The sequence below is a fragment of the Oryctolagus cuniculus genome, chromosome 8, assembly GCF_964237555.1.
Source record: "Oryctolagus cuniculus chromosome 8, mOryCun1.1, whole genome shotgun sequence".
Lineage (NCBI taxonomy): Eukaryota > Metazoa > Chordata > Mammalia > Lagomorpha > Leporidae > Oryctolagus > Oryctolagus cuniculus.
This window is the reverse complement of record NC_091439.1, coordinates 100800252-100819961: the sequence shown is the minus strand read 5'-3', so window position 1 is coordinate 100819961 and position 19710 is coordinate 100800252. Positions and strand designations below refer to the sequence as shown.

Genomic DNA, 19710 nt, shown 5'->3' with positions numbered 1-19710 from the left:
TTTGTTCATAGTCTCAGTACTTATTTGTCTCCCGGGCGCCCTGCCATGTTGCAGGAGACGGGCCCTGCTTCCCACAACTAATACTTTTGTCTTCTTTGAATATGATCAAATCATGACATCTAGATTAAATTATGACATCTAAACATACAGTATTGTATTGAATTTACATTTTAATGCTCAATTTTCTAAACTGACTCTAGCAATGACTCTCCCTCACCACACCAAACATGTAGAATGGAAATACAATCAAGACACTTGTACCTAATCTTTGTGGAGTTGAATGTTGTTTCTGTAAAAAACTTATAAGCTGAAATTAATTTACCCAGATATGTGTCAAAGGAATACATTGGTGAATTTACAAGATTATCAAATAGATTTCTTTGTATTAAAAGATGCACACATTTTAAACTAGCAATGAAAACTAATATATAAAAATCTTATGTTAGAGGATTTCATTCTAGCTTTAGAGTGCAAATATGACCATGTATCAGAGTTCAGAATTTTAAGACAATTGAAGTAAATAACTTGGGAATAGAAGCCTTTGCTATACAGATGAAGAGGAAACTATCCTAGTGTGCATGGGCAGTAACTGCTACAGTTTATAAATGATAATTGGGTCTTAAAGAATGATTAAAACATATATATGGCTGCTTCAAGATTTTACCTGCAGCATTAAAATGGATAACAAGATGTTGCTGTAAGATGATTAGACTCTTCTTTGGTATCTTAAGTGGTTAGACCCCTTAAATTAAAACAAATATAAATTTAAAAATGATAATTTACTAAAGGCATCCACTAACTATACTATGTATACCAACATTAATAGATTGATTGATATAAGACAAATACAAAGAAGCTACTGGGATATGGGAAGGTAATACAATAGGAAATGAGAACGTGCAAAGACCTGCGTTGATTCTGGTCAAGAATGAAACTGACATTTTTAGACTGGATGATTGTTTACATCCCTTTTATCAATTGTTGAGGATCAGTGTTTTTTTTTTTTTTTTTCCCTCCTACTATTTGTTGAACAATATACTTACTGTAGGGTTAATCATATGAGTATATAATAAACCAAAAATAGATCTTCATAAAAATTAAAAGTAGAATTAGGAGTGGGAGAAAGATGAAGAGTGGGAGTGTGGTCAGGAGGGTAGGTAGTGTGTGAAATATCATTGCGTTCCTGAAACTTTATATGTGAAATACATGAAACTTGTATACCTTAAATAAAATTTAAAACAATAAACAAATAAAATTTAAATAAATAAATATATTACAATGAAAATACTGGTCAAGATACAATTATGAAAGCAGAAACTGCTGTTAATTTTTTCAAGAATGAAAATTTTATCATAGATGGTTGATTACAAAGTAGTATTAATGTAGATTAATGCGTTAATACTGCCTTTTAGGCCATTAAAGAATGGTCATATTTTTGCTGAAAATCTTTTAACAGTTAAAATCTTGTTGTAGTTACATTCTGATATATTTTAATATTATACACTGGGGAATGATAACAAATACTTTAGAAGGGCTTATTTGTTATTTCTTGAATTATGCAGACCTACATTTGAAATGATGCTTGTCATAGATGTATATAATCTCATAGCTTTAAGATAAAGATATCTATACAGTTTGAGAATTGAAAAGGCTCTAGAAACTAGCCAATCTAAAGAATATCACTTAAATATGAATGAACTAAACATTTTGGTTAAATATTTTATCTAATGTATACTTGATTTTTATAACACCAAACATATTTTGTCAAATACATATGCATACGTACATCTAAACATACACATGCATATAGATTTTCAAAGGAATAGTTTTTAAAACCATTGTTTGAGAGCCGGCGCCGTGGCTCAATAGGCTAATCCTCCACCTTGCGGCGCCGGCACACCGGGTTCTAGTCCCGGTTGGGGCGCCGGATTCTGTCCCGGTTGCCCCTCTTCCAGGCCAGCTCTCTGCTATGGCCAGGGAGTGCAGTGGAGGATGGCCCAGGTGCTTGGGCCCTGCACCCCATGGGAGACCAGGAAAAGCACCTGGCTCCTGGCTCCTGCCATCGGATCAGCGCGGTGCGCTGGCTGCAGCGGCGGCCATTGGAGGGTGAACCAACGGCAAAGGAAGACCTTTCTCTCTCTGTCTCTCTCTCACTGTCCACTCTGCCTGTCAAAAAAAAAAAATAAATAAAAAATAAAACCATTGTTTGAAAGGGAATGAGGGAAAGAATAAGAAATAGAGTGAGAAATGAGAGGAGAGAGAGAGAGAGAGAGAGAGAGAGAGAAGGCAGCATGAACATCTCCCATCTGTAGATTGAGTTCCCTATGCTCACAACAGCTGGGTCTGGGTCCTGAAGCCAGGACCTGAGAACCCAGTCTGAGTCTCCCACAAGGATGGCTGGGACCCAGCTACTTGAACTGACAGCTGATACCTCCCAAGGAGGCTAGAGAGGGAGAGGATGAAGGACTTGGACATAGGGAGTCTGATATGGGAGGGGTGTCCAAACAGTGTGTTAACCAACAGGCTAAGAACTTACCTCAGGACATTTAAAAATGTGAAAACAAAACAAAAATATTTCCATAGTAAATGTCCAAAATTTGATGGATTCTTTTTTCACTGTCCCATATAATCCACTTCAATGTGTGCAGATATATGTAATTCAAAAGATATTTATATTTTAGATATAATATATATAAATAAACTATGAAATATGCATTAACATATAATATATAAACAAAAAGTTAAAAAACAATGTCTATAAACTAGTTTGTTGTAATTTCAGAGTGATAGTAGTAAATAATTTTGTGACAAATAAATAAGACATATAGTTAATTATAAACATTTCAGTTTTAATGCAGATATATGTTCACAAAAATTTGAGCTACAACATGATATTTAGCACTCCTCAGTAAAATACTGAACAACAAAGAAAATATTAAATATGTATCAAAATAATGTGTTAAATTCATTATTTAAATGTCACAACTTTAAAAATATTTATTTTAGAATTATGATATATTAATTATTTCACGCAAATGTGTTAGAATTGGAAAATATTCATAAGTCAAAAATTTTATTAATTCAAGAAGCTATTATAAATATATTTGATGCTGTTATTTATTAATGACATTTATTACTTCATTTAAATTTAGCTAAGTCCTATCATTTTGTATTTATACTCAGTAAAAGAACTGTTCATGAACTGCTACAGCACAATAGTTAAATAATCTTGACAGTATTTGATTTGATGAATTTACACATTGATTTTCTCCAATTTAGACAGGATTTTTTATTTTCTTACAATATGAATGGAATTATTGCGGATTTCCTATGCACAAATGAATCAAATTTCTTCAGATAAATCTTATGTTTCTTTTGAGCCCACAAAGACATCTGGATACTCATCAGAAGTGTGAAAATCCCCACTAGAAATAAAAAAAAAGAATTATTTTTCTTTCTTACTTCTGTGATTTGCACTACATTAAAAATAACCAGCCCCGCATACAGCTTTCAAAAATTTCTGAAATGTTGCATAGTTTCTTATCTATTACATAGGCTCATTCTCATTGCCTATCATATCATATGTTCAATCAATACTTATGTGCTTAAAAAAAGTTCAAAAATGCACACTTTATGCACAATTTTATAACATATTGCCACAAAATATTCCCAAATAGTTTTTTTTTTTTAGTCTTTGACTTGCATTAAGTACACAATACTCATCTATATATTCACATATACACACATACAATATGGTAAGCCAGTGAATAAAGAATGGTGAAATGAATATTACTTTTATTCCTTCCACCACATGTGTCTTAGGCCAGTTAGCTTCTTGGTATGTGCTAAAATGCCCATTATGCCATTACTCCAGTTCACACACTCATGCTCCCCAATGGTCCAGCATGGATCCTCATGGTCACGTGAGGCAAGGAGGCACGGAGAGAGTTTCAAGTGACCTGGGTTGTTGCCACAGTTTCTTCTTAACAAAATTCCATTGCTTAGTACTATATTTGGATAAAAATTTAATGTAGACTAAGCAACAATTATATAAAAAAATAGCAAATGATACTTCAGCATATGTAATACTACTAACACGTCTACATCGAAATAAAAGTGAAAGCATTAAATTGTTTTTGTAAACATGCAGATTGTAGAAGTGAAGTAACTTATTCTGAGAAACGACTTCACCTACAGGTACATTTACTTTGATTAATGGTCCACAGACCTAGCTCTTACCTGGCAGCGTTTGTGTCATGACTGTGAAACTAATCCATGATCCAATCTATTATATGAAAACACAGATAAACAGATGTTGTTAATATATGAAAGTTATAGGCAGAAATAAATTTCCAAGAAATAACAGTTCCATGTTTATATATTGTTATGAAATAAACAATCTCAATAATAGTATCATATTCAAAATAAAATGGATGACATTGTTCTAAAAACTCTGATTAAATTAAAGTTCTGAAATGTTTCAAGTTATTTCCTATGAAGGCAAAGGGTTCAAAATATTTTTAAATTTAGAATCCTTTATATACACATATTCTTTTTAACTAAGTAATATTTTGGTTGAAATATTCTATTTCCCTATCCCTATGGCTTTGAATATATATGTGTATATACTCTTACCTATATCTATTATCTACATATTAAATACATATTAATTTATAACATGCAGTTACAGTAGAATATACATTTTATGTGATCAAATAAAGTTCAATTATTTGCAACATAAATAGCATACCTCATAGGTGTAGTTAGGGCAAGAAACCAGGAAAAACATCCATGTGAAGGGGTTATAATTTGGACTTGGGAAACTGGCATTATTTCCTTTAAGAAAGGAGAGTAAAATGTCAGTGATGCTACATATTGAAAATCTGATCCACTGCTTATTATCTAATACTAAATTCCTAAGAACACTATATACCACATGAAATGTCATAGTACATTTATAGCAACCTATTTCACAAATTACCCAATTTCAAATGTTATGACCTTTTGACTCAAATAGAATAGCTGTCATTTTCTAACCACGTCTATAGTTATGTTGCTATAAAATTGAAGAATACATAAATATATTCAATTCTTAGGATTTTAAATAAAACGGTATATATGTTATTTTGTACATCATAATGGTTGCAGCAGTACTGAAATTATAAACTACATTTTAACAATTGCATGCTTCTACATATTCTCCTTTAATGTCAAAAATGATGTACTTGGCTGAGGCTATTAAGTACTTCAAAACCCCCTTTGTATTAAATTAGTGTGAATCACAAGGGAATTTTATAAGGATATCATTTACATAAGAAAAGTATGAAAATGTCTCATAAGAGGATTATACTGAATATCAGTATAGTTGATATTCATAAATACCACACAAATTAATTCTGCCTGGCAATCAAGTTTGTTACTTACAGCTTTCATAATATTTAGCATATTGCCACCTGATTTTTGTTATTTATTTTTCTCTTCAAAATTTTTTTCAAAAACATTTTGGAAGATAAATTTATAACAATTTCAAGCTGAACTTTTTGCTATGACATTTGTAAAAGTAAATATGAATTATAAAAATCATGATCTTGAGATTTAATCAGATAAAAATCAACTAATCTCTTTTCGTTATAACTCTAAAGCCATAAGGAAATACCAGCTTGTTTTGTTTCCAAAGTTCTAACTATTTTTGAAACATCAAAGTAAAAAGTATACGAAGTACTGTGCAAATTTTATGCACTGCTCTTTTCAAGATTGGGATTAATGCATACACACTCAATATTACTGATTCTTTTGATAATATGTATGTAAACACATTTGTGTGGTGTCCAGATATTAATCAAAGTAAAGATAATTAAGATACTACCCATGTTATGGTCGGTCACCAGTTTTCAGAGGTGTGAGATGTTAGCACTTGTACTTTGTGAGTGTTCAACCCTAACAATGGTGAAATGACCAGGACTCCACAAATCTACGACTATTCCAGATGCAGATTTTAGATTAAACAATAAATATGTCTTATGACACATAAGATACATGCACAGATATATTAAATGAAACAGACATTGTTGCTGCTAATTGTTATGATACAGTACTTTAGGAGCTGCTACTAGCTTAATAGTTAACATTATCCATGATAAATTTTCTCAACCTGCTATCATACTGCAAGAAAATCCCATATAGGATCTTTCCATCTCTCCTGGTATATATCTATATAACTAGATCCCAATAAAAACCATCTGAAGTTGTCCTGGGCCTAAAATAGGAAATCAGGGATTATATCCTGAAAGGGCAACAGGTCCTGGATGTCATGAACCAACAAATCATAGGAGAATTCACCTGTGATTGGATTCTGAGGGTGCTGGATGAGAAGGGCAAAATACAAAATTAGACAATGGTAAATTCATGTTTTTGGAGCAGTGTCCTGAGATATAAAATAAAATATCCTTCTAAGATTTTACACACTTGTCATATGAACCTGGAAGAACCAATAACACCCAAAGTACATAAAGAAGAAATGTAAGAACTTCCAAGGCAGAGAGAGATGGCAACCAGTTTAGTAATCGAAAGGACCTCAAGTAGATAGCCTCTGTAACAGCAAAATTCTGCGTGAAGAATTTTTCACTGTGTTCCATATTCCTATCCTCTTTCCCATATTCCATGGGAGGAACAATAAGGTAAACCATTTTCCAAAACTTGATAAGGTGTGTTAACAGGAGGGACTACCATCTCTAAGATTACTTTTAGCTCTCACTGGGTCAGGCAGACTGTGAGTGAAATCCTTTTAGGACTGGGATTACTCGTAGTGGTTGGAATTCATCGTTTCCTCTTCTCCCTTGTGCTAAAGCGAATAACAGTTACAACACTTAATTGTCATAAGCCATAATGAGTGGCAAGTTTGGAAGAAGCTTGATCCACAGAAATTCATGATTTGTAAACAGAACACAGTGCTAGAGCTGAGTTGGCTGGATACAACACATTGCTGTTGCTGAATTTAGACAAACACAATTAATGATAGAAAAATAGGCAGGAAACTCATGGAATTTGAGGCAATATAAAATTCATAATTCCTTTCTCAGTTGTTGGACCTAAATCAGTCATCAGACTCTAAACTCACTGATGGAAGAACAACCTGGGAACCTAGATAGAAAGACACTGCAAAACAGCATCCACGATACTGACTTTCAACATCGTCCACTAAAAGACTTCATTAAATGACCTATGGCCATTGATTCAGGGGGCTGTAAATTAGAAAAAGTGGGATATTCCTACATTTCAAGATGTTTAGACAAAGCAGGTCCAGTAGCTCTGACTTGGATATTTCCTCAAACTGTAAATGAATAATTAGAATAACATAAATTATAGTTTGCACAATCTCCATTTTTTTCTTGGTCCTTGGGGCAAGGGATATTTTGGTCTGAAGAGCATTGGAAACCCCTGAAATTGCAATAATTATTTAATAAATATCAAGCAATAGTTAATCCCAGAGAGAGATGAGCACCACAGTCAAATTCAAAGTATGTTTGGTCAGTGTGACCCTTATTTCACAATTTAATTCATTATTTTAGCCTCTGCAAAAGCCAAATGTATATTGGAGAATAGCAGTGCATTCCTGCAAATACATGGCATCTTAGCTAAAATAGATTAATAAAGGCTTGGGTATGTGGATATAGCCAATAAGTTGACAAATGTGTTCTTCCATCTCTATTAGAAAAAGGTATGACAGAAGTTTTCTTAAAATGTATAGTAGTAACATTTACAAACTATCCTAGACCTATTTTAATGTAGCCACTCTATATTATAAAATAGTTCAAATAGACCTAGACTGACAGATATATCATTGCAAATCATATTTTTGTACAATATAAATAACATTATGCTTTTCATCTTGTTACGAGTAGAATTTGTTAGCATATTCACGGCCTGATAAAGACTCAGATGGTCCAAATGTGGAGGTGGGCATAAGTTAACAAATATGCAAAGATTTATAAACCACGAATCAGTGAGATGTTAAGGGGCCTAATAATTGTAGGACCTTCCTTCCACAAAAGAGGAAATCTGTTTCAATTTGTATTGAATTCTGAAGTATGCATAATGTCTTGTAGGTCTGCTTAGTTATAGAAGTATCCTACTATAGAACACAGAAAATTACTTTGGGCCTCATGTAATGAAGACTGAAAAGCCAGAACATTTAGAGTTCAAGGCAAAAAGTTATATCAGGTTCAGATTTTAGTAGAAGCACTTCTACTTGTGGACCTTGTAATCAAGTAAACTCTAAATACTAAATCTATTTGTGGCAGGGAAATGTAAAAGGCAGCCCTATGGCAAGCCTCAGTGGAATAATCACAATGATGAATGCCGGTGCTCTAGAGTAATGTTATACCATTTTGTAGTGGAAAATCATTCTACATAAGAAAGTCTAGAATAGCACCGAGTCCTGATAAAGAAGACCCTGCTCTAGGGATATCAAGTGACCATGCTGATGCTAACTGTGTATTGTATAGTAAGCTGGGTTATGCTGGATGTACCAAGTCAAAAAGGTTGTTGGCATTGTGGTGTAGCAGGTAAAGCTGTTGCCTGCAACTCTGGCCTCCCAGAGGGGCACTGATTCATGTCTTGGCTACACCACTTATGAATCAGCTTCCTGTTAATGGCCTGGGAAAAGCAGCAGAAGATGTCCCAAGTACTTGGGATCCTGCCACCCATGTGGGAGACCCCAATGAGGCTGTTGGCTTTGCCTTGGCTCACCCCAGCCATTGTGGCCATCTGGGGAATGAACCAGTGCATGGAAGCTCTTTCCATCTCTCCTACTTTCAATGTAACTCTGACTTTCAAATAAACAAATACCCCTTTCAAAGAAAAATGTTGAGTGAGCCAAGAAAGTATCCATTGTGAGATGAAAGCAGTCAGTATATTTGAGATCAAACATAAGAATGAAAATAATACATAAGCAAACTATGGTCAAAAAGGAAGTCCATCTCATAAGATTACCCATGAATACATAAGTGGACATAATGAGTAAAGGTTTTATCATGTATTAATGCTCAAAATTGAGCATCTATAACAGAAGACATTAAACAACAGGTGGAAAGGATAGACTAGCTCAGAGTTAGCTAACATGAATGCTGTATGGTGGCAGGGGTAGAAGCTAAGTATGGGCTCAATAGTATGTTTTTTTCATTTCAGGATAGATATATTCTGCTGCTCAGTGTTCAATCTACTGCCATAAAGAATACCATCATATTGCATCATCCCTCCTGGATGGTTAGTGGCCTATTGTCAATTGATTTTTAAACTCCATTTCTACTAAAAAGGATAGAAATTCATGTTCATAAGAAAAAAGATATAATCCAAATAATTTTTGCTTTCCTTTGTTAGGTCCTAGATCAGTCCTTCATGAGGGGCTTAGACAGTATTTTGACAATTAAATAGTGTCTTTCATAGCACACTAGTATTTTAAGGTATATTCACTTTTTTTGACAGGTAGAGTGGACAGTGAGAGAGAGAGACAGAGAGAAAGGTCTTCCTTTGCCGTTGGGTCACCCTCCAATGGCCGCAGCGGCCAGCACGCGCACCGCGCTTATCCGAAGGCAGGAGCCAGGTGCTTATCCTGGTCTCCCATGGGGTGCAGAGCCCAAGAACTTGGGCCATCCTCCACTGCACTCCCTGGCCACAGCAGAGAGCTGGCCTGGAAGAGGGGCAACCGGGACAGAATCCGGTGCCCCGACCGGGACTAGAACCCGGTGTGCTGGCGCCGCAGGCGGAGGATTAGCCTATTGAGCCACAGCGCCGGCCAGTATATTCACTTTTCAAGGAAAAATAAAGAAGGGCCCACCACCACAGAACCAACTTCTCATGTAAAATAGAACATTTTCCACAGTTGTCAACCTGATGAATTTATGGATCAGTCTTGAGGATTCAAGTAAAGTGTCACATTTAATCAAATTATACCAGTAAGCCAGATAGAAGATTTTTCTTATAGCTGAATAGAGTTCTTTCTGTGTCCCCTAACAGAACATTCTCATTTGTGAAAAAAAGAATTCAAAATCTGATGAGCCAGAGTTGTGAAGCCAGGATCAACATTGTTACTAGGACCAAGACTCTGGCCCTCACATTATTCAGTGGGATAAGTAGGGTAGGGAATCCATTTGGATACATCTTGGTACTTTAGTGAGCCTTGGACAAGGACCACAACCCTATCTTGGAAAGGATGTGGATATAGAATCTCATACTATCAAAATGAGGATCTAGGTCATGCCAACAGATAATCTCCGAGAGATCAAATAAGACATCTAAGGGTGATATAATTATACATACTTATGAAAGAGGAAAATGGTGGAAATGCATTGCTCTACTAAGGCCATGTGCAGTGATAAAAATCTCTATAGTCTCAGACTAGTACATCTTTAAAAAATTCACCAGGAAGAGAAACCCACGAGTATCCTGGCAGGACTGCTAACACAAACAATGAATCTGTGAAATAAGAACTCACTGTATTGGACCCTGTGAAATGTTGCCAAGGTCTCCATAAGGAGAGGTGGACTTCTCCCAAAACTGTTGTTAGTGCTGGCAGTAGTAAGCTTTCAATTGCCAGATCCTCTGAGAGGGTGGCCTTGATTAAATACAGCACCCCTGTCAGCCCCTTACTCAGGGAGATCCATGTCCACTCTAACTTCTCTTTGGTCATTCTAAGTCATCACAACTCTATAAGGGTTTTCGTAGCTTTAGATATGCTGTAGAGTCAACTAAGGTTATACTTGTGCCTGGATCACAGCTCAGTTTTCTGCTTGACTTAACTGCCCTTCCCTCCATCTTTTCCACACAATCTAGTAAACCTCTTTTAAGCTCCTTCCCATGTTCAATTCTGCTTCCTGGAGAACAGAATATGTAACATCATATTTGAAGCAATAAAAATTAAATGGCCACTCTATGCTTGATACATACCTGAAATATATGTAATAGAGATATTACTATGAACTTCAATGTGTGTACAGAGGTAACAAAAATCAAAGAACAGCAGAGATTCATTTCGAGTTGACAGAATAATGGAATGTTGTTATAATGCATTCTTATGTTACAGCTTAATTTATATATAAGTATTCATATATAATACAATCTAACTAAATTCTAGATACTTTATTATATGTAGCAATTATTCTGGAAAATATTCAACCATCTGGCCAGAAAGATGTAAGGCAAGAAATTCAGATAGGCGTTAAACCATTCTTTAAATCCCAAATGATGACAACATGAAAACTAAATGTTGACCACTTCTAAAAGAAATTTACAATTAAATTATGCATTATACATAGCAAACAGTTGGGAATCTGTGGGGAGCAACTCGGACTAGACTGTTACTGGAATTAAGACTTATTTTATGCATCTGCTCTCCCACAATATGGCGCTGGGAGAGGAGGAAACAGCTTCTACACAGCTGCCTCCAGTTCAACCAATAAACAGCAGGACCTGCTCCTGATTGGAGGAGAGCAGTGTACTCGGCGTGTGGGTAGCAGAGTTGGGATTGGCGGAAGAGGACTATAAAGGAGGAGAGAGACAACATGCACCAGGAACATCTATCTGAAAGAACACCTGAGCAGCCCCCGAGAGAGCCGGCCTGTGCCGCTCCCCTGCGGAAGTGGGGAAAGTGGCAGGGGGAACCACCCTTCCACGGAGGGGTCGGTAACCAACCCCGGAAGAACCAGCAGCAAACCCGGGGAGGGCCGAGCAGACAAAAGAACAGTGCAGGGTCCTGTGTCGTTCCTCCACGAAGACGGGGAGCGACATAATGGTGCCGTGACTCGGATATGAAACCTAGGCAGGGTTTAGTGTCGTTCCTCCACGAAGAGGGGGAGCGACAGGAATCTTTTTGTAATTGAACTTAAATGAGAAGATTGAACTGTCAAAAAGATAAATAAATATATATGTATATATATATAATTATACATATATAATTATATATTTAAGATTTATTTATGTATTTGGAAGGCAGAGTTTAATAGAGAGAGAAAGAGAGAGAGAGCGAGAGAGATCTTCCATCTGCTGATGCACTCCCCAAATGATCACGATGTCCAGAGCTGGACGGATCTGAAATCAGGAGACAGGACTTTTTCAGAGTCTGTTGCATGGGTTCAGGCACCCAAGTACTTGGATAATCTATCACTGCTTTCCCATTCACACTAGCAAGGGGATGGAAAGGAAAGGGAGCATCTGGGAAACAAACTGGTTCCCTTACGGGATGCTGGCATCACTAACAGCAGCTTTACCAACTGCACCACAGCACTAGCTCCCGCAAATATCTTTAAACGAAGCACTGTAAACCTTTTCAAATATATTAACTAAACAAAATTTAAAGTGCTCTGCTCTCCCAGGCATTGCTATTTCAGCACCCATGTGTGTTTTAATGGAAGATCACTCTTGTTAAAAATAAGTTAAGGGCCGATGATGTTTTGGAACAGCAGGTTAAGTCATTGTGTTCATTATATCTTATATGACCACCATTTGGAGTCAGCTGCTCCACGTATGATGCAGCTCCCTGTCGATGTAATTGGGAAAGAGATGGAAGATAACCCAAGTGTTTGGGCCCCTGCCACCCATGTGGGAGACTCACATGGAGTCCATGGCTCCTTTCCCACCTTTGTGGCCATTTGGAGAGTGCAACAATGGATAGAAGGACTCTCTTTCTCTCTCTCTTTCTCTCTTTCTCTTTCTCTCCCTCTCTCTCTCTCTCTTATATCTCTCTCTGTAGCTCTGCCTTAATGATAAATAAATCCTTGAAAAAAGTCATTTGAAATATTGAAAATTTATGAATACTGACAAATTAGAGCTCAGTAATATGGATGTTCATCATTTGATTCATCCTGCTTTACTTTTTAATCATTAGTTTATTATTTCATTTATTTAAATCACTTTATTGCTTGGTGTATGTGTGTGTGGAAAGGGTTCATGTGTATGCACACTTTATTTCATAGAAATCACTATGAGGGAATATGACTTAATTTAAACATTTGGGAATTTAAGGGGGAAAATGTGGTAAACAATCTTAAGTGTTTTGAACTATTGATAGTCCCCTTATACAAACTTGTTACAAATGTTAGACTTTTTAAACTACAAGTTTACACAGTTCATTCCAGAGAAGACGGAGAAAAGAACCAACCTGTATGATTCGGATGAGCCAGCATTACGTTGATGAAATGATTCCCAGCTTCGCAAATCTGCAAAACATTTTGACCTTTTTAGTTTCTTATACGTATGCCTATTAAAATATGTTCTTGAGAAATAGAAAACTCAAATAAAGCATTGATTATAACGTTTTACTATATGTATTTTACTCTAATTACAAGTAGAGGAGACTTTATAAAATTCGTATATTTATGGGCATGTATTGAATCAAAATAATTAGTCAGAAATTAGAGATTTGGAAGTTATTGTTTACCCCTTTTGATAACCAGATTCCAATTGCTCTGTTAACAAGGTAGCATTGATTGTCTGCATTGTGGCTGTTCCTGTGGGTAAAAGTTCCACCATGAAGAGGCAACTGAGGTTTCTGAAAGCAGACCTGGCATAGGGTTATGTATTCTTATTTCATTAACACACTAGCAATCGGTAAGAAGCATCCTCTATATGTCGTATATACCTAATCATTCAACACAAAGCCACCCAAGTAGGCTGCTTCCCAAATTCATTTTTTGCCAAAATAAAATTATGTTTTAATATCATTTTCTATGAACTTTATGAACTGTCCTGGTATAGAGTTCCACAGACTTTAATTCCAAATGACTCTGGTCCTGAACAAATGGAATATATTTCAACACTTTTTAAATTTTATGTAAGAAAGAGATTAATAAGGTAAACAAAAATCTATTGCTCATTATCTAGAACTGATATACAAATGTCCTTTTGAAATAATCAACTTCAATAGATTTTGTAGTATTAAATTAAGAAATACACTGTGTATTAAAACAATATTTGCAGAGCCATAAACATTGCAATTATGAGTGTTTCAGAAAAATTATTACAAAAAACTCTTATAAAACCTGCTTCCAGTTTAAAGCTGCTAAATGCTTATCAATTCAACAACTTCCTGTAGAATTTTAAAGTGTAGGTAGCCTGGTTATAAGTTTCATCTTAAGCACTGAGTTTAGAACTCTGGGTAAATTCAATAAAGATTATAATACAACTAACCTAGATAATTTCTCTTAGATCAAGGCCAAAACGAGAAAGTCCAGACAGTTCAAAAAACTCATGTATGGTTGTATCACTAATTAAAATTTAGAATCACTTTAACTGTTAAGCACCAGAATATTTCTCAGCAGGAAATCCACATTTCTTCTTGATTAGCTCTTATCTAAACTAGCTGTCATTTGGCTTCTTACATGTTAACATAGGGGATAAGTAAATTTTAGGATAATTGTTATCATTAGGCTTGATTTTACACTAAAGTTTAAATTGTCTTAAATAATTAACATGTGATGCTATCTGCTATGACCTACATGTGGCCCATAGGTAACAGAGATGAATGATATTGTAGACAAGTATGTAGAAGGAACATAACAAAAATACTAAGGAATCATTGTCCATGTATATCAAGAAATCATCTTTAAAACTATAAGCAAGTGACTGCACCATTTTCTAGAATCATAGTAACAAATGCCTTTAAAAATTTGGCTTAATTATATCCAAGTTAATAATTTTCAAAAATTTTAAGTTTTCATATAGTTTAACTTAAAATTGCCCATTTTTCTAAACACAAAAACACAGGAGATAAGCAGCCTTGAGACATTGTTCAAACAGCAAATTGAATTTTTTTTTGGTTAAAAATAAGACAACTTAGATATAAAAATCACTAGGTAGCAATTACACAAAAGTATGCATGTATTTATTATATTAAAATTGTACATTTAAATACTTAATATGAAAAATTGTGTTACATGCTCTTTTCCCTTACAATTAAGAGAATCACTAGGTATAATGCTTTTAATAATAATTAATGGTAAATAATGGGCTTTCATTATTTAGAATGATAAATAAATTCAAATAGAATTTACATTTGACTGCATTTCTCCAGTTTCCAGTAAACTAAAACAAATGTACATTTGTGCTTACTTCATAGCATCTTTATCAATTTTTACCCTCACTGTTTCTCACTGACATCCATCTGAGCAATAACAGCATACTAATAATTCAGTAGTCTAACCTTTTTTTCAGTTTTATGGATGAATATAAAATATTTATTTGCTAATATTTTTGAAATAATCACATTGTTTGTAAACAAAAAAGTACTGTTTCTTAAATTACTTGACTGGAAAATATATTTTTTTATAATTTTGCTTCTCAACCCCTACTTTACATTCTGGTCTTTGATGCTATAATTTTATTTTTAATCAGCATTATTAAATACTAAATATGCACAGTGGGGATATGTGTCATAATATTATTCCACAAGAGCTTTGGGTAATCTAGTCCAAGTGACACAGTATGAATGATATAAGGTTCTACACATTTCTATGAAAATATCCCCCATTAAGTCCCAGGACACCCACACTGAAAGACATGACTGGATTAGAGCAGAGCAGATTTCAGTAGCAAAGATGCTCATTGTTTACACGGAAGGATGCTGCCTTAGCTAGTAGTTTGTTGTCATCATGGAAAGAATTACCAGTGACTAAATCAAGAGGTATAAGGAGGACCAGGTGCAGCCATTCACCTTCATGTTACTTACACATTGTTCTTCCTCACAAACTCCATTCGGTTAAAAATCCTCTTTTACAAATAATGAAATCAATGTGTTTAACAAAACATGGTAGTATGAGATCCCTAGGCATCTAATAGGCAGGCTATGTCAATTTATCTTTGCAAAACCCTTTAGATTTCCACACTAATAAATAATTCTTTTGCTATGGCCTTATATTTGTATAGGAATGAAAATGATCTTATCTCTGCATATAACTGTTCTCACTTTTTCATGTGCATCACTATTGTTAATATCATTATTGATTTTCAGCAGATGCAATATCTTACAAAATGAGCAAGAAATGACAGTCACTGTATTGATTAATGGAAATATAAGATCTGATAAAATAGTTCTTACCCTCCGATTTGGTTTGTTTTGAGTTTCAGCTCTTTTACTCTATTTATAATAACCAAAATGACTATAATACCAATAATACAAACATTAGGGTAACTTGCACTGAAGTTCAAAAATACTGAATATGTTAATTATGAATTTAAATATACACACATACATACATACACATGTATACACACACTTGTATATGATGATATTTCAAAGATCATAGAAAAATACATTGAAAAATCAACTTATTTTGTTGCAAGAAACATTTTCAAATCTATGCATGTGGAAGTCATAAAAAAGTTGATGGAAAATGAATATTATGAAGGACCTATATATGGATTTTTTAAAAACATTGCCCCAAATGAAATTTATCTTTTAATTCCATTTCCACAAATTGTGAAGGATACTTACTAACCAATGCATTTTAATTTTTGGAAAAGAATAACACCAAGACATGAAAGTTCAGACACTGTGTTCATATAACATTGTATTATGGCCGGTGCCGCGGCTCACTAGGCTAATCCTCCGCCCTGCAGCGCCGGCACACCGGGTTCTAGCTCCGGTTGGGGCGCCGGATTCTGTCCCGGTTGCCCCTCTTCCAGGCCAGCTCTCTGCTGTGGCCAGGGAGTGCAGTGGAGGATGGCCCAACTGCTTGGGCCCTGCAACCCGTGGGAGACCAGAAGCACCTGGCTCCTGCCATCGGATCAGCGCGGTGCGCCGGCCACAGCGCGCCAGCCGTGGTGGCCATTGGAGGGTGACCCAACGGCAAAGGAAGACCTTTCTCTCTGTCTCTCTCTCTCACTGTTCACTCTGCCTGTCAAAAAATAAAAAAAATAATAAAAAAATAAAAAAACCATTGTATTATGTGAACAAAGCAAAATTATAATTATTTTATGAAGTTAGTTGTTATGTGAAAATTATATAATTGCATGAATTTTGCAATAGGAAATTATATTCTCAATCAATAAATTGGAACTCATAACATTTGATTTTGATGTTGAAAATATTTCATTTTTAAGTTTGTGTCCCACTTCATTAACACAGTTGTGGAAATACCTGAATTATTTCTATCCATAAAGCTTTCATGCGATATTAAACACAAATCTGTTCATATACTACAATAATGGGACCACACATTAATTTTTAGAAGAAGCACCATACACTAACTGCAATAAATGTTTACTTGTATTATAATATTACTTGTGATTATGTTTCTCAAGAATTCTTTTTTCTTTGCTTTGATGTTGCACATTTTAACAATTATATTCTTATGATTATAAAGTTGATTATTCAATTTAAATAATTACTATAGTAGGAGTCTATTTTGGCTGAAAATCAATAATAGTTATAATTAATTATACTTGAGTGAACACAATTACTGCATTATCATTTTACATCATTGATTTTTCCAAGTAATTTTTAATATAAACTTTTAAGAAATTATGATTTCAACCAATTTTAGGTGGAATTGTCGATCCCTGGGTGTGCTACTACCAATATTAGCAGCTTCAGAATATTGGAAGGGAAACCATAGTGGTAAATTACGGTAACATGCAGTGTTGTAGATTCTGTATCCTGTGAAAAAGCATTGTAGTGGTGTTTATTGTAGAAAGAAAAGGATAAAAATAATTGTCATGCCCAAAACGTGGCAGACTGCTGAGAATACAGCACTTGATTTTGGTCCACTTTTATCCATTCACCTCACTAACACATACTAAATTTTCACATGCCGTTTCCTGGATTTTCTGTAATTTTCACAGCAGGGCTCCACTCGCTACTTCCTTTATTCAAGCTATAATATATTGTTTCCAGCATCCTTCCTCTTAATCAAAAATGACCAGTTCTATGCCTGAAATTCATTTCTGCTAAATGTTACATGAAAAGGTGTGCTTAAATGATAAGAATATGGTTTTTTCCTTTTCTGACAATATTTGAATTTTAATAGTAGATATAAAAAATTAAATAAGGAAACAAGTTATGGTGACACTGAAACAGAGAGGCAAAACTAAGGAAGACTTATTTGTAGTACTCTGCAAATAAAACAGAGTACTCTCTACTCTGTTTATGGGTTATTGTCTATTCTCCCATTACCAACAATATTGAAAATAGTAAGGAATGCAAGAAAAACATTATTTTATGCTAAAATTTTCATTGTGTAAAGATTTGGGAAACTATAGTTGCTTCTAGACATCAAATATAAAGTGGAGAAAAAAGTCAAAAGATGAAAGGGAATTGTTGTTTGTGTAAAACATTTTATTTTGAACTTACCTGGGTTTTGCTGTTGCTTTCTAGGTGAGTTTATATTCAGCCAAAGACAAAGGTCATGGAAATATGTAGGGAAGTGTGAAGTGTGAAGTGTGAAGTGACAACATTTACAGCAAACAAGCAAACTGCATCTGTGATTTGTGAGTGAAATTATTCTGACATCATTATAAATTTGCCTATTCTTGATACTAATTAATCTTTCCTGTGGACTTGTGCTAATTTAACATGTTTGAGAAATCAAAGTTGAAGTTAGAAAGAAATTAGAGATATAATGAAAATGCTTCTCAGAATATGGTATAGAAAGTAGAATTCACCCAAATTAGATGTTACAGTAAAACTTAACTTGCTTTTGGAATATATTATATGCACATTGTATATCATTTTATTTTGCTTATAGTATACATGTTTTGTTTATTATATTAGGAAATTCAGATTAGCACTACAAAGGAATCATAGACACCGAAGGAGAAGATTATAGTAGTTAATGATTAAAAAATGCATAATTCACATGTGAGCAAATGAGAATTAACTATAGACATAGTCAATGTAGTGCTAATATACTGTCTTCTCACTAGACGATATTCTGATTCAACATAACAAGCAAAACAAGGTTTAAATGAATAATATTCTTTTCCTCCTTATATGAAAGTGTAAATCAATAACAAGAAGGCTTTTTATATATTCCATCAGCAAAAATTTAGTTCTTGTACTTAAAAGAGATATATCTGATTAAGTTGTATTTTATACAAGATAAAGTCATTAATTCCTCCTATGTTTCTTTTGTACAATAATCAGTTGTACCATATACTATTAGTTTAATGCATAATAATTTAAAATCATTAGACTTTAAGTAGGTAGTTTATTCTTTCCAAAACTTTCCACATATTTTATTATTGTTGAAACTCAAATATATATGTACTTATGCATTCAATTCATGAATGACAATGATGCACTTTAAATTACAGAATGTTAAGTTTACAATGAATTCTTTACCTCTTCCATATAATTGATTTTATGCAAATAACATAAACACTTTCATTATGATATACTTTATTGGGACCAATTTCCTAAACCTGGCATCTTAATATTTACTTGTGAAAGTTTAATGTGTCTTGCTTACAGTGACCATTACTAAGAAATAAATGCTTAATCTTGTGTTTTGCAACAAAATAGCTGCAACTGGAAACCATTATGTTTAGTGAAATAAGCCAGCCTCAAAAAGACAAATATCATGTTTTCACTGATATGCGGACCTTAATACAGAATACAAAAATAATGTATAGGAATAAAACAACCATCTTGTGAATTAATTGTTTATTTATTTATTTATTTATTTGACATGCAGAGTTAGACAGTGAGGGAGAGAGAGAGAC

General features: G+C 34.3%; 1 protein-coding gene across 4 annotated transcripts in view; it reads right to left on the bottom strand.

Moving 5' to 3' along the window:
- Positions 1 to 2828: 2828 nt before the first annotated feature.
- TECRL (trans-2,3-enoyl-CoA reductase like) overlaps positions 2829 to 19710 on the bottom strand; it is a 69984-nt gene continuing 53102 nt past the window's right edge. For 2 of the 4 annotated variants that reach the window (XM_008267813.4, XM_070047229.1), the window contains 4 exons: positions 13154 to 13211; positions 4751 to 4836; positions 4240 to 4285; positions 2829 to 4007 (listed from right to left, as the gene is read on the bottom strand). In XM_008267813.4, the coding sequence (XP_008266035.2) occupies positions 3796 to 4007; positions 4240 to 4285; positions 4751 to 4836; positions 13154 to 13211 (402 nt within the window). In that variant the 3' untranslated portion in view covers positions 2829 to 3795. The remainder of the gene's footprint in view (positions 4008 to 4239; positions 4286 to 4750; positions 4837 to 13153; positions 13212 to 19710) is intronic. The other 2 variants (XM_002717154.5, XM_070047230.1) reach the window with 1 other exon arrangement.